This window comes from Oncorhynchus masou, chromosome 26 (genome assembly GCF_036934945.1).
Source record: "Oncorhynchus masou masou isolate Uvic2021 chromosome 26, UVic_Omas_1.1, whole genome shotgun sequence".
Taxonomy (NCBI): Eukaryota; Metazoa; Chordata; class Actinopteri; order Salmoniformes; family Salmonidae; genus Oncorhynchus; species Oncorhynchus masou.
The window spans coordinates 14,092,812-14,120,477 of record NC_088237.1 but is presented as its reverse complement, the minus strand read 5'-3'; the positions used below and the strand labels follow the sequence as shown (position 1 = coordinate 14,120,477).

Genomic DNA, 27,666 nt, shown 5'->3' with positions numbered 1-27,666 from the left:
AGAGAGAGAGAGCATGGAGTGAGAGAGTCTGAGAGCTAGAAAACTGATAGAGAGAGCAAGAGAACAGGAGAGCAAGAGAGCGAGAGAGCGAGAGAACAAGAGCAAAAGAGAGATTGAGATAGAGAGTAAGTGGCGAGAGTGTAACAGCTCTGGGAGGCAAAGCCTGTTTGATCCTGAGGGGGTGTAAGACGTTTGAAGCTGACAACCCCTTTGTGATGATAACACATGTTTTCCAGAGCATTATCCCCCCCCCCTGCTCTCCTCCATGCCTCCACTGCTCCATCTCTCTATTGTATTAAGCCCTTCCAGACGGAAGCTCCCTGTATTGTAACGTCAGCGCTAATCTGAAACGATATCTTTAGCTGTGTGAGTTTATGAACAGCTGTTGGTATTGTGAGACCCATGTTAATCTGGTTCAGTATCTTCAGCCCGTCATTTAGCGCTTTGATCCTTTCTCATTATGGTGTGGCCTCTGTTTCTCACTCACACACACACGTACACACACACACGTACACACACACACACACACACACACACACACGGGCTGTCGATCTGTGGTGGAATTATTCCACATGGATGAAAATAAAATCTCCATTATCGGCCATCTATTAGCAGATGTAAAACAATCTGTTTGTGCATAGCGATCTAATGAGTTGTTACACTTTGTTGTTACACTCACTAATGAGTTGTTACACTTACTTTGTAATGCTGTTCAGAAAGAGGATTGACACACTAGGCGTCTGTATTGTATTATCTACGTACAGTTGTAGATAGCCTAGAGGTTAAGTAACCGAAAGGTTGCTGGTTTGAATCCCCGAGCCGACGAGGTGAATATTGAGCCGATGTGCCCTTGAGCAAGGCATTTAACCCTAACTGCTCCTGTAAGTTGCTCTGGATAAGAGTGTCTACTTAATGACTAAAATGTTAAATAATGCCATGTTAGTTGACTCATAAGATGTTTACAGCAATGACCTGGGGTCAAGAGTTGTGCACAGTAAGACTGCACACAAGACTGAAAAAGCTGGAAAGTACAAATGTCTGTAAGCGAAGTGTTCAACTCAAATTCAAGGTCTAATTATACAGAGCAACCCTAAGTCATCTCTGATTGAGACGCACAATTAGCATCTACTATTATGAGCATAACAATAGAAAACGTTCCTGTGCCTGACGACAAATACACTCAGAAAACTGGAGCAGAGCGGAGAAACAAGGCAAGCTGTGTACAATTAACAGAAATATAAATATCACTTCATGGGTTGTGTCCCAAATGGCACCCTATTCTTTGTGTAGCACTACTATGGCCACTACGTAGTGCACTACCTATGGGTTCTGGTCAAAAGTAGTGCACTAGACAGGGAGCCAATTGGGACCATGTTTAAGCAGTCATTCATCAGATATAAATAGTGTGAAGCCTTTAGTTGATTAACGAGGTGAGACTTGTGTTAATTACTGTTTCCTGGGCTTGTAATTAAGTTGGCAGAGATAATCAAGATGAATGAACGCTCTGACCCCCTTCTCTTCTCCCCTATAAGGCTCCAGGCATTGTTCTCCACTGGTGTGTCTGTTTTGATTCGCTGCTGCTCAGTCATGTAGCAGCCCTCATCGTGGCACATACAATGCTCATAAAGCACCATTCTTATGAAGCCACAGGCATTACCTATCTGCTATTATCCCATCAAATCCATGCATGGCAATAGTCTACTTCAAGTTAATTCTTCTATGCTGCTCTTATTGTCTATTTAGAGAGTACAGCTCAAATAAGGTCTTACAGGTACTGTAGAAAACTCTCACTTCCCACCTTCCCTGGAGGGGAGCCCACCCCTTATTGGCCGCCACACACCTCCATCAAACTTAATCAAAAACACAATAAGGACCACTTCGAAAGAGGCCGGCCGTTTCTATTAAGGGTGCTCACCAGAATTCATTAGGCCTCTTTTCACCAACCAAACCAGCTCAATAGAGTCCTACAAATGCTTGTATTGAAAGTAAGTCATGTATGTGTTCTGGCCAATGTTAAGTATATCCCTATTGTAAATGTAGCCCAAAAGTATATATTGTTTGTAACTAAGTGTGCTAATTGGAGGACATATTTAAAGCATGCATTAATGCTACAGCCTGAGTGATTAAATACTGGTTGTTGCTAATTGTCTCATTGTAGTACTTAGAATCTTTCAGTTCAAGGATATTTCCTTTATTGTCCACATGAATATGCCCTTTTTTGACATCTGTTTTATCCTAGTAAATTCAACTGCCATCCAATTGTCATCCATCCTCAGACAAACCACTTTTTTTTCTAGTCATAAAACTATTTGAATGATGTATTGCTTCAAATCCAGTTTTTATACATTACAGTCTCTAACTGCTAAAATTAAGGATAATAAAATGTAATATGTTAATAAGGGATGGTTTTTAAAAAATGCGTTATGCTTCACCAGCCTTAGTTAGGTTGTTGACCCACTCTTTCATATTGTGCCTCCTCAGATGTTCCTGGGACTTTAAAATCAAGTGCCTAGGCAACTTTTTGAGTTGGGTTTTTATTTTGTATTTTTTGGGAAAAACCCTCAACTAGGAAACAAAATCAACTGGACCCACAAGGTAGATTCTCTGACTGATATACGTATAAGTTGTCTACATCACCACTACAACTACTATAAACTTGATTATATTACTTCACTACTGGTTGTCAAAGTCTAATACCAACCCCACCCATGGCTTTCCAGAGACAGTTATACTAGTTTCCTGGGACCACGGTTGGGGAACAAAACATTTTTCAATATGAAGGAAACATGTAAATGAACCTTATCAGTGCCAAGCCAATATCAGCATCTTTCACTCATTCAATTTATATGCTTATACAGCCTCACATTGAAATGTTTTACCATATTCCTTTCAGGATGGTTCTCATGGATGTTCCCCAGGACCACGATGTGACTTGAGGGCTGCAATAAGGAGAAAATGTTTTCTGTTTTCTTATTTTGGACCAACTTTACTTGTGCTAAATAAATGTACGTTCTTTATGGTACTATTTAATCAACTAATTGTACGTCTATGTGCTAAAATGACCCCACTTAAAGTATACTAGGTGTAGTTGTAAGACATTATTTGAGATGTCTTCTATACACTTACAACGTAGCGACATGAAGAGCTACTAGTATACAAATAGGGTGAAGTGCAGCAGAAGTGTCACTAGAATATCCCATGTGCACTTCAGCTTTGGTGTACTCTTTCAGTACTTCAATACAGACTTTCATCAAACTGGTGTCCTTTATATCAGTGCATTTATATGGTATTGCAGTACATTGTAGTGTTATTATACTAAAGCACTTTTGTGTGTGTGTGTGTATATAACATGTTTGACATATGCACACTTGTAACGTAGGCTTGAGTGTGTGTCAGTTTACTTACACGGGGAAGACGTCTGGCATCTCCCACTCCCAAGATTGATACAGTCGGAAGTGGTAATTGAACTTTGACCTTTGTGTGAATTGGAACCAAGTCGACGAGCAGATATTGAATTCATAATTAACGTGTAAATGTGGTAGGAAATAGCTGAAGGGATGTGGAGTTAATTGAATTAGACCGAGCTGGAGCAACGCTCTAATTATTTCACTCTGCAACTGCTGCTCACATTAAGACGTGCTGAAGCCATAATCTGCCTGGCTGCTCTCAAAATTATTGTTGGAAAATATTGTGTGTATTTCTATAATGCTGTGGTGTATAGCCTCCCTCCCAGAGTCATTCTGAAGAGGTCTATAGCCCTGGAATAAGATGCATATTTCTCAACGGCCTTCATCTCTGCGTTAAGGGAGAGGGAGCATGTACACAAACTCACCTGATGGTATGTTCATTCAAATGAGCACCATCCACTTGTTCAGAGTAACTAAATAAAGTAACTAGCAAAATAAAAGTAAACGCCAACAATTTGTTAATAGGGTGTTGGGCCACCACCAGACAGAACAGCTTCAGTGCACTTTGTTGATGGTGGTGGAAAATGCCTCAGGAGCAGCTTAACATGGTCATTTAAACGATGCTCTTCTCCAGAGCGCATCAATTTCTCATACTGGTCACCTGTGGGAATAGAACACCCAACCCTGGCACTGCAAGAACCAAGTTCTTCCAACTGAGCCACACTTTATATCCCACATTTACTCAGTGTTTTTATTTTGGCAGTTACCTGTACAAACGCAACAATGCTTGGCTTTTCATTTCATCATGTTTGGCGCCATCTCCTGGTACCCTTGTGGTAGAGCAGTGGTTAACAGGGAAATACTTCTGGCTCAGAGTAATTAAACAGAGGGGAATATATATATATATAAATAAAACGTTTTTTTAAACAATAAACAGGACAGGGTAATAGACTTTAATCTCCTTTCAAAGCACTTGTGTACAGTATTCAAAAGTCTGCTCGTTTCACAGTTAAACAAAAAGACTACTTGACGTTAGAGCAATGTTTAGAAAAAAAAACTCCCCCTATGTACAGTCATTCACATTTGACAGCTCAAGCAGAGATATTACATTTGATTTTGAAATGTACATATACACATATGCTACAAATGCCAGAGAAGAAATAATGGAGTGCATTTATACACATTTTAAAGAAGCAGACCAGTATTGAGTCAAGCTGAAAGTGTTGTTGCTTTTCACAAGCTTTTTTTTTTTTACAGTGGTCATTTCAGAATGAAACTCAACAGGGAATCAGACTTGCGTTACGGAGTGTTTATGATTCCTTTTTAACATTATAGCGCACGTGAAGGCGACAGTATATATATATCAGCACTATTTGTGGACCCTGTGTGGTTAAAAACATGACGAGGTCTGCAGACAAGAGGACAGCACACAAACATGATTCTAAAAGGACAACACTAACTTGAGTCAAGTGTAAAGTAAACCTTTTCAAAGATCCATGCACTTATGTCAGTAGAGAACATTCACAAAAGTTGAGTAACTTAGCGCACAACACATCTCAAGTTAGGATCTGATCAACAACAACCAATTTCTGACCTGTCCTCCATTTCCCCAGTGAAGGAACATAGACCTACCATCTCAGACACTGCAGTCACAGACACTGCAGTCACAGACATGTTGATTATCATTAAATAAAGGGCATGCTCAAAACAAAACGTGAACACAGAGTTAACAGGCATATATGGTGATTCCTGCCCGACTTCCCGGTTTGTGGTTTCTTCGCTACAGTAGATGGGGTTAACTAAACATGCAGAGGGCTGCACAGGCCAGGAGCAACAGTAGGATATTGGGAGAGGCATAGGTCTGCAGACTCGCAGTCACTTCCTGAAAGGTGCCTTGAAATGCAGTTCTCACAGGTGCTAGCAACCCATAGGACACCGGCTGCAAGTCTGCAGACTGATACCGTTGGCATGGAAGTGCTGAGTATGAATGGAAAAATATATAGTCTGTCTATATATCCGAAATGGCACCATATTCCCTATACACTTCACCCCATGGGACCTGGTCAAAAATAGTGCACCATGTAGGGAATAGGGTGCTATTTCAGCAGCCTATCAAGGTGGTCTCTTCATTCAGGTACGGTGACCGCACAGACCTGCCCTGACTAACGTTGAAGCTGTTTTAACACACTCCTAACATACTCTCCAAGACCTCCCAGTCAGAAAACAGTTCATCACTTAAATGGGTATAAAACTGCACTTTAAAAAGTAAATATTGTACATTATCAATATTATCATTCGTAAATGGAAAAATACAATGTGCAATTATGTACAAGCAAAGAAAATATCAGCACTTTGGTATTGGTTGGTTTTTACCTATTAGATGAACTTTTTGTCGTAAAGAACTTCCAGAACCAAGCAGCACATACATTATAAACAAACAAAGACAAGTACTATACTGTTAGACTCTTTCAGACAAAGATACATGTCTTTCAAAGACACTCACTACCAAAGCCATTGGTCCTCCAATCATAGGTCTTACCTCAGTTGTCTCACAGGCAGTTGCAGTAAACCTTGTCAGACAATTCACCCTGAATTTCATTCCGCTGCTCTGTCGATCGCTATATACATTCAGTCTGAAACTGCCATCCTAGAAGTAGTCTGTGTGACTTCAAAGTGAGGGGCGTTGTACAAAACAAATTAATCAGCGATTGAATCGTCTTAACAAAATCTCACCCGTAGCAAAGTTGACAATGTCATCCATGTAGGCCCGGACCTGGCCCAACCCATCAGTTTCTGGGACCAATCAGAACGGTCAGAATACCTTCTCATTCTAGAAATCATTAGGGAGGGAAGCAAATCCACACATCGTGGAGAAGAAACTTCAGTTGGCCGGAGTGTTGTGGATGGGTAGCCAGGCAACAATAAACCAGGTGACGCCTATAATCCTCGACATAAAATCACTTCCAATGGTGACGCCATTGAACATCAACTCTCCATTGAAAGTGCCTTTTAGTCCAGGACTAGGCTGAGTCTAGCCAAATGCAACTGCCCCATGAGGTTACATGAAAAAAAAAGTGAATCTAAATGACTTTATACAGTGAACATAACATAGTCATGACTAGGGCGTGGCGGGTTTCCGGACCACAAGGCCCCAGGCCCAGAGTTTCTCCTGGTCAGAGTTTTTCCAGGAAATACTTCTGGCCGTCATCATGACGACAACATTTCCCATGAATCAAACTACAGCCCAGTTACGGTAGGGAAGCGGACGTCGTTTCAGTCAGGTGAACAGAATGTAAACAAGATGGAGGCACTCCTGTTTGTTACCTAGGAGACAGTACATAAGTGAATCTAACCATTCGACCGGCAAATATACATTGGTGACAATACCAGATGCACCAACACATATTTGTAACTTGCTACGTAGCCTACAATTAAACCAACCGATATAATGGTGACTAAATAATCAGTGGGCCAGCGAGCCCAGACAAGAGATGTATATATATCCAATAGGAATGGCTCAGAGTGAGCCCACACACACTAATATTCCCAGTCAGTCGGCAGCACAACACAGGAGACAAGTTCCAGAGTTGGTCCGGGTCTCCTCTGTTGTGAGTTACCCCTGTGGGCGGGCACAGACTGGGGTGAGAGATGCTATTGGAATGTCACACTGAATTCGCCTTTACATGGCACCGTTTTCATTTGGTTGATCTTCAACAAAAAATAGCCACGATAGTTTCTTTCCTTTCCTTTTTCTTCTTCTAGCATATTTTTAGACATTTTGGAGGACTGGGTCTTAAAGACTTTAGTATTTATGAAGAAGTGCATGGCTCTAGGCTTCTATAGCGAACTAGGTAGGGATCTGTCTGTAGCAGTGATGCTATGGAATTGGCCCTGTGGAGTGTCAATGGATGCCGAGTTATGGTTTCTAACAGCTAGGAGTTCTCGAAAGGGTTCTATGAGTTCTAATATAGTTATACGAGTTCTAATATAGTTCTATGAGTTCCCATAGGGTTCTATGAGTTCCCATAGGGTTCTATGAGTCTCTAGTGAGTGCCCGAATTAAATCCACAGGAAGCGTGGACTGGGCTCTCTCCGGGTCTTCTTTCCGACACCCCCCAGAGGGCACTCTACGGTGGACATGAGGACCAGATAGGGAGAAGGACTTTTACTCTGGAAAGTTCAGCGCTGCAACCTCTGGTTTCATCTTGAAGTACTGGCTGAAGCGAAGGACTGCGTATCTGAAACGAGCCAATGTACGCCAATGTTAGTAACAAGATATCAAGTGACAATGTGTCATAAGAAAACAAGATGCTGCGTAAGGGCATAACATCAGAAGGTCATAGGTAGGCATTCAGGGTGAAACAAAGTACTCAACAACTGACATTATTACAGAAACTATAAATACGCTATATGCTATATCTGCTATGGCTTTAATGTCATGTCTTTGAGAGCTTGGGACTATCTGCATTATGGGCAAAAGTGAGTTATTGACTAAGCCTTGTTCTGTTCAATGTTATCCACGTATATAGTACTCTAAATACCCCTAATTCAAGTTGAAATGAATACAATATAAAAATTGCTGACACCATTCAAACCAATGAGGGTTCGGAACCATATTCTTGCAGATAGAACCTAATAATGCCAGGCTCTCGTGTTTATCTCCGGATAAAACATACATTTTTGAAGCTACTTACCCCAGGAAGTCAAAATCAATGGTGGAGAACTCTGCCTGAATCAGAGCCCATAGGCCCCAGAAGAAATGAGATGCCTGAGAGAGGGGGGAAAGAATGGGGGGTAGCCATGTTATTAAAATGTGGGTGTCGGTGTTCACAGTCCTGATAGGAATGGAAATATTTAACCAACACCATTGTCACACCAAAACACAACAAATCCCATAGTGACAACCAACAAAAGGTGTTATCTACAGCTGAAACAGACCGGAACCAAGGCTACCACTTCTATCTACAGTAAACATACTTGAGTGCAGTTACCAAAGGAGGAGGTAGGGTGAGTCTCAGGTGGCGTTGGGATCGTCGCCCAGGAGGGTGCTACTATTGACCGTGCAAAATGAGAATTCTCGAATGTTCCTTTCCAGGACAAGGAGGCTGCTAGAGTCTGCCTACTGTTGTAGTTTGTTAAGCCTATGGATTTGTGGCCCTACCCCCATGTATAGCTGATGTATAATAATAATAATAACCCCAGGGACTCTATTGTCCATAACAAGGCTGAAGTCTTCTCGTTGGTTTTCAATACGTTTGCACGGTCACGTCTCTCTATGTGACATAGAAATAAGTCAATCTAGTATGGTCCCTCCTTTGATCTTTGAAAGCAGTGCAGCGCTTCTATTGCTATTCAAACGCATCGGACCGTTCTTCATCTAAGCCGTAGAGTAAAGTACTCAGATAAATTACCATTATTGCACTTCTGTTGAACAGCAAGCAGGCAGACGGTCTATATTTACAAAGCTCTCTCTCCTGCTTCGTTTGTGTCTCATTTGCAAGTCCACTACATGTTTCTTTCAAAGTTCTCCTCTGCTTTTCGATACCCAGGGTACATACAGTTGAAGTCGGAAGTTTACATGCACTTAGGTTGGAGTCATTAAAACTCGTTTTTCAACCACTCCACAAATGTATTGTTAACAAACTACAGTTTTGGCAACTCGTTTATGACATCTACTTTGTGCATGACATTTTTCCAGTGATTGTTTACAGACAGATTATTTCACTTATAATTCACTGTATCACAATTCCAGTGGGTCAGAAGTTTACATACACTAAGTTGACTGTGCCATTAAACAGCTTGGAAAATTCCAGAAAATGATGCAATGGCTTTAGAAGCTTCTGATAGGCTAATTGAAATAATTTGAGTCAATTGAAGGTGTACCTGTGGATACATTATAAGGCCTACCTTCAAACCCAGTGACTCTTTGCTTGACATCATGGGAAAATAAAACAAAATAAGAAAAGACCTTAGAAAACAATTGTAGACCTCCACAAGTCTGGTTCATCCTTGGGAGCAATTTCCAAATGCCTGAAGGTACCACGTTCATCTGTACAAACAATAGTATGCAAGTATAAACACCATGGGACCTTGCAGCCGTCATACCTATCAGGAAGAAGATGCGTTCTGTCTCCTAGAGATGGACGTACTTTGGTGTGAAAAGTGCAAATCAATCCCAGAACAACAGCAAAGGACCTTGTGAAGATGCTGGAGGAAACAGGTACGAAAGTATCTACATTCACAGTAAAACTAGTCCTTTATCGACATAACTTGAAAGACCAATCAACACGGAAGAAGCCACTGCTCCAAAACCGCCATAAAAAAGCCAGAGTACGGTTTGCAACTGCACATGGGGACAAAGATCGTACTTTTTGGAGAAATGTCCTCTGGTCTGATGAAACAAAAATAGCTGTTTTGCCATGATGACCATCGTTATGTTTGGAGGAAAAGGGGTAGGCTTGCAAGCCGAAGAACACCATCCCAACCGTGAAGCACGGGGGTGACATCATCATATTGTGGGGGTGCTTTGCTGCAGTTCACAAAATAGATGGCATCATGAGAAGGCAAATTATGTGGCTTTATTGAAGCAACATCTCAAGACATCAGTCAGGAAGATAAAGCTTGGTTGCAAATGGGTCTTCCAAATGGACAATGACCCCAAGCATACTTCCAAGGTTGTGGCAAAATGGCTTAAGGTCAACTAAGTCAAGGTATTGGAGTGGCCATCACAAAGCCCTGACCTCAATCCTATAGAACATTTGTGGGCAGAACTGAAAAAGCGTGTGCGAGCAAGGAGGCCTACAAACCTGACTCCGTTACACTAGCTCTGTCAGGAGGAATGGGCCAAAATTCACCCAACTTATTGTGGGAAGAAGGCTACCCGAAACGTTTGACCCAAGTTAAACAATTTAAAAGGCAATACTACCAAATACTAATTGAGTGTATGTAAACTTCTGACCCACTGGGAATGTGATTGAAGAAATAAAAGCTGAAATAAATCACTCTAACATTATTCTGACATTTCACATTCTTAAAATAAAGTGGTGATCCGAACTAAGACAGGGAATTTTTACTAGGATTAAATGTCAGGAATTGTGAAAAACTGAGTCTAAATGTATTTGGCTAAGGTGTATGTAATACTTCCGACTTCAACTGTACCTTCTAGATGAGTACGTGTTCAGGGAAACAATCTCTGCGAGGTACCAGGGGAGACAGTTCTACACAATAGTCTACACTGCCTTAACTATTGATTAAAGGCCCAACCAATTAACCTTGAGTGATTCACCCTAACACACACATCCTTGTGCAATTGATTTGTGTTGGGTACATTGTGTCGTTTCTCTGAAAGAAGTGAACGGAGAAGAGCAGAGGGGAACGCTGCTCGGCCCTTCGACCTGAGAACATCAAACAGACGGAGATGACTGGCATTGAAGATCTCCTTGTGAAAAGCTTCAAAAAGCCTTTCAACTTTACCCAGGAACTCCCCTGACTGATTTACCTGTGCAAAGTCTCACTAAACATTGGTCTAATACTTCATCTTGTAAACAAAACTCAAATAAAAATGTGCCAAAATGTACGAAGGTTCACCAACTTCGTCTTGGGCGTAAACCACAGATTAACCACGCAAAAAAAAAGGAGTCGTGAACTCACCAGGGAGAAGCGGTTGACCTGTACGTAGAGCACCTCCACCTCTGTCTCAGTGACCTCTGACCCTTGACCTTTGTGTTCCTTATAGGCCTCCAGGTAGGAGCGCAGCCACTGCAGCTGCAAACTCCGCTCTGGGTAGTGGCTGTAGTCCACCTCATTCAGACCTACACAGGACACACACACACACGCTAAGTAAAAGGTCAAAACACACAAATGCTTAGTACAATGACCAAACGCAAGCTTAACACACTGACCATTATATGTCATTATGCAGATGCTTTTATCCAAAGCAGTCATATTTTCAGAGCGGGATTGAATTTTATTTTTTTATTTTTTATTTAGCTAGATTTTACAGATGTTTTACTTTGTCAGCTCGGGGATTCGATCTAGCAACCTTTCGGCTACTGGCCCAACACTAACCACTTGGCATCGCCATGCTCTACCAAGCTACAGAGGAACACAACACATACTGTACGGGCAGCACTTTATAAAAATGACCAGTCGCACTTGGCAAAGTTACTCCACACACAGACAAACTCTTACCTGCAAATTCATTGAAGTGGTTCCCAATGTCATAAGCTTGGTAATTGTACCCAGCGTATTCGTAGTCAATGAACTTGACATTTTCTGAAAGGAGCAGAGAGGAAGGTTCGATTAGTACAGGACAGAGACCAGTCACATTATTAATGATAAAGCTGTGCATTATTAACCCATTATCATCCCTCTCTCTAGTCTTAGTGGTTCTGATGCCCCACTGACAACCTACTGGAAATACTGTAGGCCTCTTGGGTGGAGGAGTAAGAGTTTGCATTTTGAAGGGAAGTGAGAATGTTTCAAGAAAACGAAGTTGACACAAATGCAGACACATAGAAAGTGGGCAGACAGACAAGACATAGGCCTAATTGATGCAGACATGCAGTTTGCCTGGTCCCAAACAGGTAAATGTGCTTTAGCTGATTCCTCTGACTAGCGTAGTCATGACAGTGGTTGTCATGTTATATAATAGCCAGATGAGTTAGCTATAAAAATAAAGGTTTCTATGAGGGTTCCATTCAGATGTAGGACCAGCTTCCAACCAGTTTGAATTTCAAAGTGTTCTGGAAAAAGTTGAGAACTGATATTTTTAAAATGTTTTTTTTTCTTCTGCCATTATGTGGGGTGATAAACAATCCCAATATAGGCTACAGGAGCCAGTCATGTGATTGGAAAATGGATTGGATTATCCAATTCCGTAGACAAATAGTCTTATCAACTTTTTCCAGGAAATCTCCTGATTGGCTTCACAAACAAATTAGCTCACACAGAAGCTATTATACACAGAGGAATAATGTGTCATTTGTACATGTTTAGTTTGTGTTGTTTGGTTAGTGAAATACATAGTAAATAAACAAGAGAAGTCCAAATGTGTCATTTAAAAAAATATTACATTTACATTTAAGTCATTTAGCATATTACTTTCCACAGCAAGCTTATATTGGATTAGTTTGGTTCATATGCCGTTGTGGAACTTGCAGTGGAATTGATTGGGTAAAAGGTCATGTGTTGAGAAAGTGATTGTGGTGGAAAGATGGAAACAAAGGCACCATGCAGAAGGAATGTGGTGTTGGGAGGTAAAGAGATGCAACACTGACCTCTAGTGAAGAATCAGTACTGCATGAGGGGATGTCAACATGCAAAGCCTTACCCCCAAATCTAACTAGAAAGAGCCGTTTTAACTCTCTCCCTGACAACAAAAATACCCTTTCAAATGCTTTAGGGTCTTCAACCTTTTAGCATTTCATTTACTATGCAGGTCATACTCAAGAGTGCTTGTTGAAGCACACTAAATTCCAAATGATGTGTGTTTGTCACAGTACAGTTCCACATACAGTGTGTGTATGAGTGTTCTGGTGTGTGTTTCTGAGGTTGACTGAGTAAAGACACGTGAGATGGTTACCGGACGCCGGGCGGTCCTAGCAGGACACAACAGAACACCTCCAGTCAGTGGCTAGTAGCCCTGTACAGCAGACGAAAAGGTTTGGGCAAACTCACATCCATCACACACACACACACACACAAACATTCACACACAACCAGTCACAGAAACTGCCAACTCTGTCCTCTCCTTCGGTCTCTCATACTTCCCCCTTCTCGCAAAAAGCACCTTCAAAGCTAAACTCTGATTGGTCCACGTGGGACCCAATGGCACGACACCTCCCTGCTCCTATGCAAATGAGATAATTGAGTGGCTTCCTGTTGTAAGCTAAGCAGCACAGGTTTGAGTCTCAGGGACTTGGGGAAGAATTTGACTACTTCTCTCCCTTCATCACCTGACAGAGCAGAAAGATAAACAGAGCGATGGGGCCCAGGGAAAAAAAAGGGAGGACACTTATTCAGCTGAATGAGAAACAATCCTGCTCTCTTACTGGGTGAACTGAAACGACTCTTGTAAACATCTTAAATCAGTTTCCCTAACCTTTCACTTTCATCAGTTTCAGAGGGTAAAGCGTTTGTTATTGTTGGAAGGAAGAGGCTTCCCTCTGCTCTCTCTCACACAGAGAGAGCGAGAGAGCAAGAACTAAAACTGCCACTGAGAGACTGTGGTTGAAAGAGCTGTGTTCTCTGTCTACACTTTAACTGTAGTTAGTTGTGTTTTCTGTGATTCTTTTTGGTTATTGCTGAAGCTTGAGGTTTCCCTCTCATTAAACAGAAAAGAGCTACCCTGTCACCATGTAAGCCAGGTGTAGTCTAGCACAGGGTTGGATAACAGTATGGTAAAGAGCTAGCACTGCAAGAGCCGTCAGTCACAGTGAAAGTAATAAAAGCAAATGGTGCACTGAGCTAGCTCACACGGCCAGTCACTGTCTGAGTGAAAGGAGTGAGGTAGCGCCTACTGCTGCTCTGAGTGGAGATCTGTGGCATAGAACAGTGGTATGTTCTGAACTGGGTCTGCCAACCTTCCCTCTGGCTGGCCAGACGCTCCTAGGAGAGAAAAGCTGGGCACAAGGAGCAGTGAGATCACCCCGCCCCTTGCTGAACAGACCAGCGAAGGGGTAAACAGTGCTCTCCCTCAATCCCATGTTTTCTCAGGTAAAAATCAGCTGAATCCCTCTCCCTCACCTTAGCCTCAGGTAAGAATGCTCTCCCTCACCTTAGCCTCAGGTAAGAATGCTCTCCCCCTCCACCCTCAGGTTAAAACACTCACCACTCCCTCTGCAACCATTGGCCACCTGGCAGGTCTGGTCTGAGAGACCATTTCTACTTGCATCCGCTTTGTACACGGGCGGCCGTTAGTACAGAAGGCATTCACAACTCAAACAAAACAGCATTCCCAAAGAACCACAAATAAAAACATGATGATGAAAATTAAAATGGGCTACAGAGCTCCCTCCCTTCCCACCCTTAGCTAGCATGACATGATGGGCAAAGCCTGTCGGCTCTGTGATGGTAATTGACTACACAAGATGCACTAAAGCCAGGGCCCTGTTCAGTTGAGCAAAACAGGAGAAAACACTATGAAACAGAAACTAAAATAAGCCAACTTAACAAGTTTGGGTACTTCATATCCCCTAGGTTTCAGAATGTTCTCAAATGTTTTACCTACTGAACACTATGGTCAGTCCTTTCTGTGATTTGTGGCTTGTGACTGGGAGAATGCCGTGCAGAGCAGGAGTGCAGTGCCTCAAATCTATTTTAACCCCAGAACTAAACAAATTCAATTTCTCCTCATTTCTCGTCAATGTGGAAAATCTGAATTTGTCGACTTCCTGAATGGACTGAATTTAAAAATGGAATTGACCCCAAACTCTGGTGCAGTATATGAAATCAGGCCTACCTGTGACTGGGTAGTGGTGGACAGTGCAATAGTGGCTAGGTGCGGTGCAGTATGTTTGGGCATGCAGGGTGAAACTCACCTCCTTGCTGATTATAGATTATGTTCTTACACAGCAGGTCATTGTGGCAGAGGACTACAGGAGAGCCCAGCACAGACAGACTCTGCTGCATCCACACCATCTCTTCCCTCAGTCGCCTTCGACTAGGCACCTCACTGTTTAACCTGGGGATGTAGGGAGGAGGTGGAGGTAGAAAGAGAGAGATTATACTTATACAGAAGTACACAGGGAAAGAAGTAGAGGTGTTGCGCAACCTCAGAGGTACAGTATTATTGTTCCAGATCGGACCAATAAGAGAAGAGGGTTGGAATCTACTAGAAAACTGACATCAGTCAAGAGTAGCTTAGTGGCGGTAGAGTAGCTTAGTGGTTAGAGCGTTGGACTAGTAACCGAAAGGTTGCAAGTTCAAATCCCGAGCTGACAAGGTACAAATCTGTTGTTCTGCCCCTGAACAGGCAGTTAACCCACTGTTCCTAGGCCGTCATTGAAAATAAGAATTTGTTCTTAACTGACTTGCCTGGTTAAATAAAGGTAAAAAAAATAAATAAATAAACTCATTAATCAATAAAGATCAATAAAAAACAACTGCATAGGAGTCTTTTATAGGCTTGAAACTCCAAGCATAGTGCATAATCTCCAATCCACATGACTTTATTAAAAAACGGTCAACATAAAAACTAAAATACAGTACAGTATTATTTAACTAGGGAACAGTGAATATTGTTCATGAATAGTGGGTGTGGTTTGACAACAAAACGGTACAGTATTTTTTTATTTAACTAGGCAACAGTACATATTGTTCATGAATAGTGGGTGTGGTTTGAGTGACAGGGGGCTCGTCCTCTTCAGGTAAACACACCTGGTGAAACTGTGAGGAATGGCAGACACTCACTGTGCAATCGCTCAGGCATGCCAGAGGTCACAGGACAAGCATCTCTCATAACTGCAGTGTTCCATTCAGGAGCTTCCTGATGGAAAGTTAGACTAGAGCCCCAGGGAGTTATTCCTCATCATTATGGAACCAGACATTACCTACAAAAACTCCTGGCCCCATTAATGTCATAAAGTAGGAAATAGGTGGAGGAAAAATATTCAAGCATCAATAATACGTTTTCTAACTTTATTGATGCGAAACCCCCAACAGATTTCATGTGTCCCTACTAACATATCGTAGTCCTCCTACCTAGACCTCGACTTCGTCCCAATATCTCAACTAGAATACGCCAACACAGGCCTTCATACTCCGTACCATGCAGGTCTGGATATTGGGACCCAGTTCATTTCTTTATCTACACCACTCACCTCATGTTCATCTCTGGGTCTTGGAAGAACTTGGGCATCAGGGCGAAGTACTTGCCCATGGTCAGCCACAGGTCTGACTGGGGTACCCATCCGTTGTGAGCATGGATGGCATGGTACTTAGACAGCTGCCTCGCGATGAGCCTGTAGGGTGGTGGAAGCCATGTGAGTCGGCGATAGGGAGTTTTGAGAGGAGGGACCAAATTCTAGAGGCCAAGACTGTAAAACTCTTACTTCAGTATTGGCTTATACACTAGAGGTCATATTTGTAAAGAATACCAGAAATGTAATGAAAGTCGGGTCATAGGAGAAACCCAAGACTGTCAACTCACTAAGCTTAAGGTGAGTTTACACCTACGGGTGAGGCTGAACTGAATGCATAGCCCTGGAGCACTTGGGCGTTAGCAAAAGAACAGTTTAGCTAAAGAATGGTTCTGTGAGCATAGATCCAGGGTGAGCTTTCAATCACACTCCTGACCTGTAACTGTCTATGTTCCATGTTTCTACTGCTAGGAATGTTCCTTGAGGGAACAAGTCACATTGCCTTTCCTTACTGACTCACCCATATATTAGGCACCGATGCACCACACCTTACATGACATTGCCAAAGACTATAGAATGTGTGAAAGTGCAGGCGTACTGTGGTTTCACCTGAAAATGAATTCAAAGGTGTGGTGTATGTAGAGCACCGAGTGTGTGGTGTGGGAGGAGCTCTGCTAAGATTAGGGCCTGGTAGTTGTACTCTACGCGGTGGGCTAACTGTCGCTGTACCTGGACGTGGGCAGGCTGCGGATGTGTGCAGGTTCCAGAGCCTGGCCCTGTAGGAACTCATAGCAGAGGCCGTTGTTGAAGGTACAGTAGAGACGAGGGGCGCAGCGGTGTGCGTGGAGCGTCCGGAAACTCTTCACCTCGTTCTCCCGGTCCACAAACAGCTCCGTCTTGTTGCCATAGATACGCACCAGGACCACATCCTGCATGACCCCACCCACATAGCAGCCCAGCAACTTATTGGTGATTCCATCTGTGAAGAACTGAGAGGAAAAGAGATGATTAGACAAAAAGAGATGGTAGACAAATTATTGCAATGGGGTATCATCATCACATCCAATGCCTCAGTATAAAATAAATATATATAAACTAAGCAACAGAAAAAAAACACCTTCTCACTGTGAACTGCGTTTATTTTCAGCAAACGTAACGTGTAAATATTTGTATGAACATAACAAGATTTAACAACTGAGACATAAACTGAACAAGTTCCACAGACATCTGACTAACAGAAATGGAATAATGTGTCCCTAAAGAGGGGGGGGAGGTCAAAATCAAAAGTAACAGTCCATATCTGGTGTGGCCACCAGCTGCATTAAGTACTGCAGCACATCTCCTCCTCATGGACTGCACCAGATTTGCCAGTTCTTGCTGTGAGATATTACCTCACTCTTCCACCAAGGCACCTGCAAGTTCCCAGACTTTTCTGGGAGGAATGGCCCAAGCCTTCATCCTCCGATCCAACAGGTCCCAGACGTGCTCAATGGAATTGAGATCCGGGCTCTTTGCTGGCCATGGCAGAACACTGACATTCCTGTCTTGCAGGAAATCATGCACAGAACGAGCAGTATGGCTGGTGGCATTGTCATGCTGGAGGGTCATGTCAGGATGAGCCTGCAGGAAGGGTACCACATGAGGGAGGAGGATGTCTTCCCTCTAACGCACAGCATTGAGATTGCCTGCAATGAGAAAAAGCTCAGTGCAATGATGCTGTGACACACTGCCCAGACCATGACGGACCCTCCACATCAATCCCGACGATGGTGTTGCCGGTGATGTCTGGTGAGGACCTGCCTTACAACAGGCCTACAAGCCCTCAGTCCAGATTCTAAACCTATTGCGGACAGTCTGAGCACTGATGGAGGGATTGTGCATTCCTGGTGTAACTCGGACAGTTGTTGTTGCCATCCTGTACCTGTCCTGCAGGTGTGACGTTCAGATGTACCGATCCTGTGCAGGTGTTGTTAAACTTGCTCTGCCACTGAGAGGATGATCAGTTGTCTGACCTGTCTCCCTGTCTTCGGCGTCTCACAGTACGGACATTGCAACTTATTGCCCTGGCCACATCTGCAGTCCTCTTGACTCCTTGCAGCATGCCTAAGGCACATTCACACAGATGAGCAGGGACCCTGGGCATCTTTTGTTTGGTGTTTTTCAGAATCAGTAGAAAGGACTCTTTAGTGTCCTAAGTTTTCATAACTGTGACCTTGATTGCCTACCGTCTGTAAGCGGTTAGTGTCTTAACGACCGTTCCACAGGTGCATGTTCAATGAACCATAAGCAATTAATGAGCAAGCATGGAGAACAGTGTTAAAACCCTTTACAATGAGGATCTGTGAAATTATTTGGATTTTTACAAATTATCTTTGAAAGACAGGGTCCTGAAAAGCAGTGTTTCTTTTCTTGCTGAGTTTATTTAGGACAATTCACTCAGTTATTTATAGGCTTATGTCCAGTCATGCAGATTTTCATAACAGGGATGACTATAGGCCCCTATTATACTGGTTTAATTTACTACAGGTACAGTTGACTTCCTGTCAGGTAGGCAGCTTTCTCATCTTTCTATTAATACTACAGATGAGGACCTTTCTAAATACGAATATGCCAACAAGTACGGTCCCCTGGACCTCTACCATCCACAGACAGTATGCTGCCACCTATTGTAGTATCATTTTCATCCTGGGACTGAATTATATGGTTCCTTTTATAGGTTGTCAATTGATTTCAGATCTGATTGAAAAACAACAACAAAAAAAGACCCCAGAACGCATTGATGGAATTGTCTGGGTGGGTTTAAACCCAATGGTTGTTTTCATCCCCAATGAAAACTGGAACATTTCTGGGGGGGGAGGGGGGCAGGCATTCCACCCCTAATCGTATACACTATCAGGGATTGACCATGAGCGTAGAGGAACGTCCGGAATTTTATTTTGCAGGAGCAAGCAATGGCTGGCATGTGCTGAGTCCTTGCTTTGTGAATGCAAATAGACAGTGTGGTTGTGTGTGTGTGTGGCTACCCTGCCCACAATACCCCCCGAAAGCTGTGTTTACAAAGAGAAACCACACCCCCATTCTGTGTTCAAGACGACCACTCCGCCCCCTTCAATTATGTTTTTATTTAGGAGGCGGAGACTGAACTTGTCCCAAATGTGCCAATCTTGTATGGTCACCGAGTTTTACCATACCTCCCGTTCATACGATCAGCATGCATGACAGGCTTGTTCCATTTGTATACATAAGCTAGGTGGTGTAAACCTGTGTGGTGGGTTAGTGCAAGTTTGCCATGAACAAACCACATGATTAGTGAGTCATAAGACCAGTTAATGAAAAACCCCATTTCCTGATGTAAATTAATATAATATAAATATAATATATCCCATTTAGCAGACGCTTTTGTCCAAAGCGACTTACAAGTCGGCTGGGGCCACCACTTTTTTTTTTACATATGGGTGGCCCCAGCGGGAATCGAACCCACGACACTTGGCGTTGCAAGCGCCATGCTCTACCGACTGAGCCACACAACTAGGCTATGTTTCCTTTCTCAGAAGTGTGTTCACCATTTAGACCAGCCCAACTTTAAATCACAAAGAACCCAGGAGAAACTCGGGCTCCCTTGTTACTCGGTTGGGAATTGCCAAGGAACTTACAATACGATATTATCGTATCTTCAAGATAAAAGAATAAATAAGACTAGAAGACTAACAATCCTCAAAAATATATTAGTCTTAGCACAAGCCCTCAGGTGAAGTCCCAGAGAAGCCCTCCGTCCTGACAACAGCTCTCCCCAAAACAGTTACCGTGCACGAAACAGACCAGGCAAAAATTCTGGCTTTTTACAAACCTCCCATGGTGTCTTTGCCAAGTACCTCAACTCCTCCACAGAGCTGAGCTCAGACTGGAGCTTTTACATTTTTTTTTTTAAATGAGCCTCCGACTAACTATGTAGAGATACGTTTTTTTAAAGTACCATTTAAACCCTTACCGAGTACCTGTTTGTCCTCTGTTGTTGTGTACCCGTTTGCTGAAATCAATACTATTTAATAAAATGTTAATTAAATAAAACCAGACATTTCCTTGTTGAGATTCAAATTTCAAAAAAATGAAATATCACCAAAGACCCTTTACTCAGTCCTTTGTTGAAGCTGCTTTGGTAGCAATTACATCCTCTAGTCTTGTTGGGTATGACGTTACAAGCTTGGCACACCTGTATTTAGAGAGTTTCTCCCATTCTTCTCTGCAGATCCTCTCAAGCTCTGTCAGGCTGGATGGGGAGCGTCGCTGCACAGCTATTTTCAGGTCTCTCCAGAGATGTCCGATCTAGTTCAAATCCGAGCTCTGGATGGGCCACTCAAGGACATTTAGAGACTTTTCCTCGGCGCCATTCGAGTTGTCTTGACTGTATGCTTAGGGTCGTTGTCCTGTTGGGAGGTGAGCCTTTACCCCAGACTGAGGTCCTGAACGCTCTGGAACAGGTTTTCGTCAAGGATCTCTGTACTTTGATCTGTTCATCTTTCCCTCAATCCTAACTAGCCTCCCAGTCCCTGTCGCTGAGAAACATCCCCACAGCATGATGCTGCCACCACCATGCTTCATCGTAGGGAAGGTGCTAGGTTTCTTTCAGACGTGACGCTTGGCATTCAGGCCAAAGAGTTCAATCTTGGTTTCATCAGACCAGAGAATCTTGTTTCTTGTGGTCAGAGTCCTTTAGCAGGCTGTCATGTGCCTTTTACTGAGGAGTGGCTTCAGTCTGGCCACTTTACCATAAAGGTCTGATTGGTGGGGTGCTGCAGAGATGGCTGTCCTTCTGGAAGGTTCTCCAATCCCCACAGAGGAATTCTGCAGCTCTGTCAGAGTGTTTGGGTTTTTGGTCACCTCCCTGACCAAGGTCCTTCTCCCCCGATTGCTCAGTTTGGCCAGGCAGCCAGCTCTAGGAAGAGTCTTGGTGGTTCCAAACTTCTTCCAATTAAGAATGATGGAGGCCACTGTGTTCTTGAGACCTTCAATGTTGTAATGTTTTGGTACCTTCCCCCAGATCTGTGCCTTGACACAATCATGTCTCACAGCTCTACGGACAATTCCTTCAACCCCATGGATTGGTTTTTGCTCTGACATGCACTGTCAACAGTGGGGATCTTATTCAGACAGGCGTGTGCCTTTCCAAATCATGCCCAATCAATTGAATTTACCACAGGTGGACTCCAATCAAGTTGTAGAAACATCAAGGATGATCAATGAAAACAGGATGTACCGGAGCTCAAATGAGTCTCATAGCAAAGGGTTGAATTCTTATGTAAATACAGTATTTTTCTTTATAATATATGTTACGAATTTACAAAAACCTGTTTTCGCTTTGTCATAATGGGGCAAAAAAATATTTTATCAATTTTGGAATAAGGCTGTAACGTAAGAAAATGTGGAAAGGGGAAGGGGTCTGAATACTTTCCAAATGCACTGTATGTGATAATTGTGCATTTCTACATTTTGTAGTAAAAGAGTAAAATAAGAGTATCCAATGCCATTGTCCAATTAGTAGACTATGTCTACTCATAATTGGTTAAAATCATATTTTCACAGATGTTGATGGGGTGGTGTTGAATATGAAGTGAAAAAAAATTGACATTTTCCTTTAAACTTGTGCTATGCATTAATCGCGCCACCTTTTCCTGGTTGCTACAATTCTAATAGTTCACTTAAATGTGACAAAACAAGCACGTATAGTGTAGAGTCATTGTACCATCTAAACCGCTGTGAAATCTATTTTCCATAACCCCCCCAAAAATTATTTTCAGCTGTTTGAAGCTGGTGTGCAAAACAAAGTAAAATAAATCAAAAACCAAACTTAAGAACAGGAAGCATAGAAAAAGTGCACATAGAACACTACCACTTTCAATGAGAATGACAGAGCTGTAAAACTCACATTTCTATGTGAATTTAGTCAGGTTGCCCAAAAGTGACATACTGCAGCTTTAAAAGGAAAGTAATTTTAGGTTGTAATTACATTATTGGTTTAAGTCATTACACTATTGATAAAAAAAAAAAAATCCCACTTTATAATGTAATAATGAGCCAAATCTATTACTGTGTCTATTACTGTGTTCAGCATATTTATTAAATTATCAGCATTTATTACACTATAAATGCAAAAGTTATAAAATTAGTAGGAGCCCATTACATTATTGGCAGTTATTACATTGTCAGTTGCTACAGGGTTTAAGAATTTACCATTTTTTCGGAGGTTAATAAAAAAAAAAACTCGTCTACTTACCATATTCATAGATACGAACTACTTTAGTGCCCATTGATGATAGGTGAAGTTTTGCTGCAATATGCAATTTTTTGGGCGACCCCATCAAATGTACACAGAAATGTGCGTTATAGTTATGTCAGTCTTATTGAAAGCAAGTCTAAGACGCGCTAGATCTGTTCTATGTGCGCTATCTCCATGCTTCCCGTTTTTTCATTTTGTACTTCAAAACAGCTGAAATTACAATATTTTTGGTTATGGAAAATAGATTCCACTGCGGTTTTAGGTGGTACAATGACCACACTATACGTGCTTGTTTTGTCAACAAACAGGATATGGTTGAGCGATGTCTGCATAGTACATATTCACGAGTCCCAACTCTTGCTCTCGTCTAAAAAAATAACACGCATCGTTACTGCGGCACTATTTTGGAAAGAATACGGAACGTATCGTTAATATCAGCGAGTAGTGAATATAGATACATTACTACACACATTTATAGGGTTAGTATTCCCACACGGCTATATCTCCACGTTACAGCGCTTGTTTACGGAAGATGTCGCCAACTGTGCTTATTAGCCATCTAGCGTGCTCCGAACACCAGCGTGTCAGCTAACAGGAGAGGAAGTGTAGTTCGTCAACTGGAGGCAGGCATTGGATGGATCGGTGCAAAACTGCTACAGTAAGTAGCTCTCTTTTCTTTTTTTAACGTGTATTTATCTCTGACATTAAAAGACAAGGGTATATTCGAAAACGTTTTAGAAAGCGATGGTTGACGTTTTTTAAACGTTAAAACAGCGTCGGAATTGTAGTTTACACGGGCGCCAAATGTGGGCGAATGTAATGTGGCTGAAGGGTTTTGAAGAGCTCGTTTGCGCTCAGCTCCTTGTTGGAGTTGATGTAACGCTACTTGGCCACCAGTCCCACTACTCATAATCATACATTCCTGGAAGTTGTATCTAGTCTTGCAATCGTAGAATGACACTTAATATTACAATGCCATAAGAAAATTGGCACCAGATCAAATGCATAGCTGGCCAGTTGTGTTTTGTGCATGATGACGCCTATAATATCCTTGAATTTGATAGATACTTTGTTGCAATCTCCTGACGTGATACAGAACGGACAGTGAGTTACTGAGCTTACAAGATCAGGCGAACTACGTCAAGCAAAAGGCCTATGAATTCTACTGCCTCGATACATTCGTCAATCGGCTGGCTTGAATGCTACACTGTTGCTAGCTAGCAAGTTGACGCAGCTTCTATTTAAAAAAGCGCAACACTCCAGTTTCAGAATTATGTAATAGCTGCCTGGTAAGCAGTATGCGACAGATGACGACTGACTAGTCTCTTACGGTCATCGTAGAAACATATTAGAAATGAATACTTTGAATGTGCCAAATGTAATACCTTCATTTTGACCTCGGATGGTTTCCAGAACGGTCTCAGTTCCTTGATTAGTCTCAATGCACCAGATCTGTAATCGTTCTCGTCTAATGTGACATCTATTTTGGGTACAGCGGGCGCCTCGTCGGGTACATGAATGTAGTTGGCCATAATGAAAGGTTCCGATTAAATTGACAAGAAGTTCACTGTAGGCGGCTGCAAATGCGTTTGTATGAACTCTTGCTTGGCTGCGGAGGTTAAAAATCTACTCGCTTCTAGTGCGGCAACGCCTCTCAGAACATCCCACCCATAAAAATGACCGATTTGCAGTGCATACTGGGAAATTTGTGAGTCACCAATCGCCATCAACCTTCTTCTGATGGTCTAAAATGTCAGCCATTTTTGTAAGGGAGTAAATCAACCATGGTTCGCCACTGCTGTGATAAGATATTGTGTAAAACAATGAATTTGAACCGTATATGCACTGCATGTTTGTTAGAGGAATGCCAGCCAGTTTTAGAGGAATGAGTCTATCATTTTTTTGAATTAACTGCGAATATACCAGCATTCCATTTAAACAATGCAGTCAATCCACAGCCATACACTGGCTGAAATGACATTTTAGTCATTGAGCAGATGCTCTTATCCAGAGCGACTTATTGAGTGTATACATTTACTACTGTTTTTCGTATTGGTTTCCGGTGGGAATCGAACACTGCAAGCGCCATGCTCTACCAACTGAGCTCAATCAGTTGATGATAGGACTTAGACAAATTCTAAATGCAACAAGTAGGCCTACTGATATTGTATTATATAATAACACTCACAGCTTTCCAAGAAAACAACATTTAAGACATTTATGCTCTGTTTACATATATTTTGGAGGCTATTTAAACAGAACAAGTGTATAAAAGCTTCATAACTGTATTTATAATTATACAACAATATTTTGGGGTGACAATATTTTATTACACAATTTCTGATATATTGCATGCCTTTTATTTTCCTGCATAGGTAAAAGCCATAGAATATGACATAGAATATAGCCCCTCTAGTAATTTAGTAGGATCTCTATGCCCACTGTGGCAAAAAAATATATATAAAACTGGGATGCATGCTAGCAAAGCCACTACACAACACTAAACAATACATTAATTGTACTATAACGGTGACAAACGGTCCCCACAAACGGCCTATATAAAGCTGTCCCAACAGCAGTCCCAACATCTTACCACTGCTACACCTGGCTATCAGCGGACCCGTGTCTGGCAACAAAACAGTTAATTCAGCCTCATTTACTTCCTTTAAAAAAAACATAGCTGATATGGCTGACTTGCTTAAATAAATGTGGTTTTTAATGACAATTGAGATGTACAAACTATGGCATAAGGGGACAACAAGCGGATAAGAGGCAATCCGTAATTTTGATTAAGACATTAATGAGCGAGCCAGGACGGATGTAGTCACCTTCCTTTAGCACTTTTGAAATGTTCAGAGACAGAATTTAGAACATGGGCTGTTCTTACAGTGTTCTCCCGGTACACCAAGCCAGGACTGTAGGATAAATAAAGGGGATGCCCATAAGCAGGCAATGAAATCTCTTACAATATTAGATGATTACATTTCTCTAAAACAGGTTTTTATTTTTTTTAACCTTTATTTAACTTATCTCCTTATCTCAGTTCACTGGTCATGATGGGAACACCCACCCGTAGCACACGCTCCAGCAGGTGTATCTCACTGATCATCCCTAAAGCAGACACCTCATTTGGCCGCCTTTCCTTCCAGTTCTCTGCTGCCTGTGACTGGAACGAATTGCAAAAATCGCTGAAGTTGGAGACTTTCATCTCCCTCATCAACTTTAAACAGCTGCTATCTGAGCAGCTAACCGATCGCTGCAGCTGTACATAGTCCATCGGTATATAGCCCACCCAATTTACCTACCTCATCCCCATACTGTTTTTATATATTTACTTTTCTGCTCTTTTGCACACCAGTATCTCTACCTGCACATGACCATCTGATCATTTATCACTCCAGTATTAATCTGCAAAATTGTAATTATTCACCTACCTCCTCATGCCTTTTGCACACAATGTATATAGACTTAAAAAATATATATTATACGGTGTTATTGACTTGTTTATTGTTTACTCCATGTGTAACTCTGTGTTGTTGTCTATTCACACTGCTATGCTTCATCTTGGCCAAGTCGCAACAAATTCTTATTTTCAATGACGGCCTAGGAACAGTGGGTTAACTGCCTTGTTTAGGTCCAGAACGACAGATTTTATACCTTGTCACCTCAGGGATTCGATCTTGCAACCTTTTGGTTACTAGTCCAACGCTCTAACTACTAGGCTACGCTGCCGCCCCGGGGTTATAGGCTACTTGTGCACCACCAAGTCAGAACAGTAGGGGAAATTAAGAGGTGTAAATAGACCAAATTATTAGGGTGAGGCACATGGGCTACTAACATCTTACTACACAACATACACTTAGTATTACTTTCTTAGCTCTGGTATACATATCTCCCTGGCATATTACATAATTTATGCAGCAGCATACAATACATTTTTGGACTCACCTTGTTGTGCTGTGCTCACTTGAACAGGAAGGTGGCTCGGTGGTCCTTCATGGGCAAATTTTGTCATCAAAGTCTGGCATTCTCTGGATTTATGGTTATTTCAAAACAACTGGGAACCCGGAAAAAACAAGGTCGAATCCATTGATCTTCAGGTCGTAGCTCTAGAAAGAGGCCAGATTTATAATTCCGAGTTGGATGACCGTTCAAAACGTATTTTCCCAGTTGGAGCTTGTTTATTCCTGACTTCCCAGTTGTCTTGAACTCATTAAAGTCAAGTTTTCGCAGTTCTGTGTTAACAGTTGAAGCACAACTCATGCTTCATTGACAGCATGGCCAATGTTGAATGTTTATCATTTTAAACTTGGAAAAGAGCCACTTAATCCCAGATTTGGGACCACACAGCCACTCCGCTGAATAGCAGGCTAGTAATTTCTTTGCAATGCTTGAAGTTAGCCATTGTCACTGATTCCTTCCAAACTACTCATTGTTGAATTAGCGATTTCTAACTTGTTGTGTAATCTTTCTGTCCAATGGCCAATGAGCCATTATTTCTCTTCACACGACAAGGATTAAAAAGGATTTGCCAGTAGATTGTTTACTTGATTCATGATGATGACTGCTAGCTAAGATTTCGAAAGTATGATGATGACATGATTAGTTCAATCAAAGCTACTGTACATATAACGTGATTTGATGTCATTTTATCTGTGACCAATGACTTTGAGCCTTCTTGGACGGGCAGCTCTCTCTCTCTCTCTCTCTCTCTCTCTCTCTCTCTCTAGGTTTCCTAGGCTCATGCCTTTCTAGGGAGTTTTTCCTAGCCACTGTGCTTCTACATCTGTATTGCTTGCAGTTTTGGGTTTTAGGCTGGGTTTCTGTATAAGCACTTGTTAGCACTTGTATCTGCTGATGTAAAAAGGACTTAATAATAATATTTGATTTGTTTGCCTGAACCTTCTCAGCCTGATGTTATTCACAACATCATAAAGCTCTAAAAGCTTTCATTGCACAAATTGCAACACTCACACTGCCGATGCTCTATAAATGTCAGGTTTAATAAAAGATGCCAGTTCTCCCAATAATCATATTAAATGTAGTACATTATAATAAGAGTATTCATGATATAGATAAATACAGACAGTAGTGACCAATCATTTGGAGTTAATATAATTAATCA

At 42.0% G+C, this 27,666-nt stretch overlaps 2 protein-coding genes across 2 annotated transcripts in view; both read right to left on the bottom strand.

The window, feature by feature from the left end:
* LOC135515095 (signal peptide, CUB and EGF-like domain-containing protein 1) overlaps positions 1-27,666 on the bottom strand; it is a 209,829-nt gene that overhangs the window by 106,925 nt on the left and 75,238 nt on the right. The gene's annotated exons all lie outside the window — the stretch shown is intronic.
* LOC135514845 (ethanolamine kinase 1-like) lies at positions 4,340-24,218 on the bottom strand. Its single transcript, XM_064938508.1, has 8 exons — positions 23,927-24,218; positions 16,997-17,256; positions 16,229-16,369; positions 14,948-15,090; positions 11,598-11,681; positions 11,058-11,218; positions 8,102-8,175; positions 4,340-7,645 (listed from the first exon to the last, which is right to left on the bottom strand). The coding sequence occupies exons 1-8, from the start codon at positions 24,071-24,073 to the stop codon at positions 7,573-7,575; spliced, it is 1,083 nt and encodes a 360-aa protein (XP_064794580.1). The 5' UTR covers positions 24,074-24,218; the 3' UTR covers positions 4,340-7,572.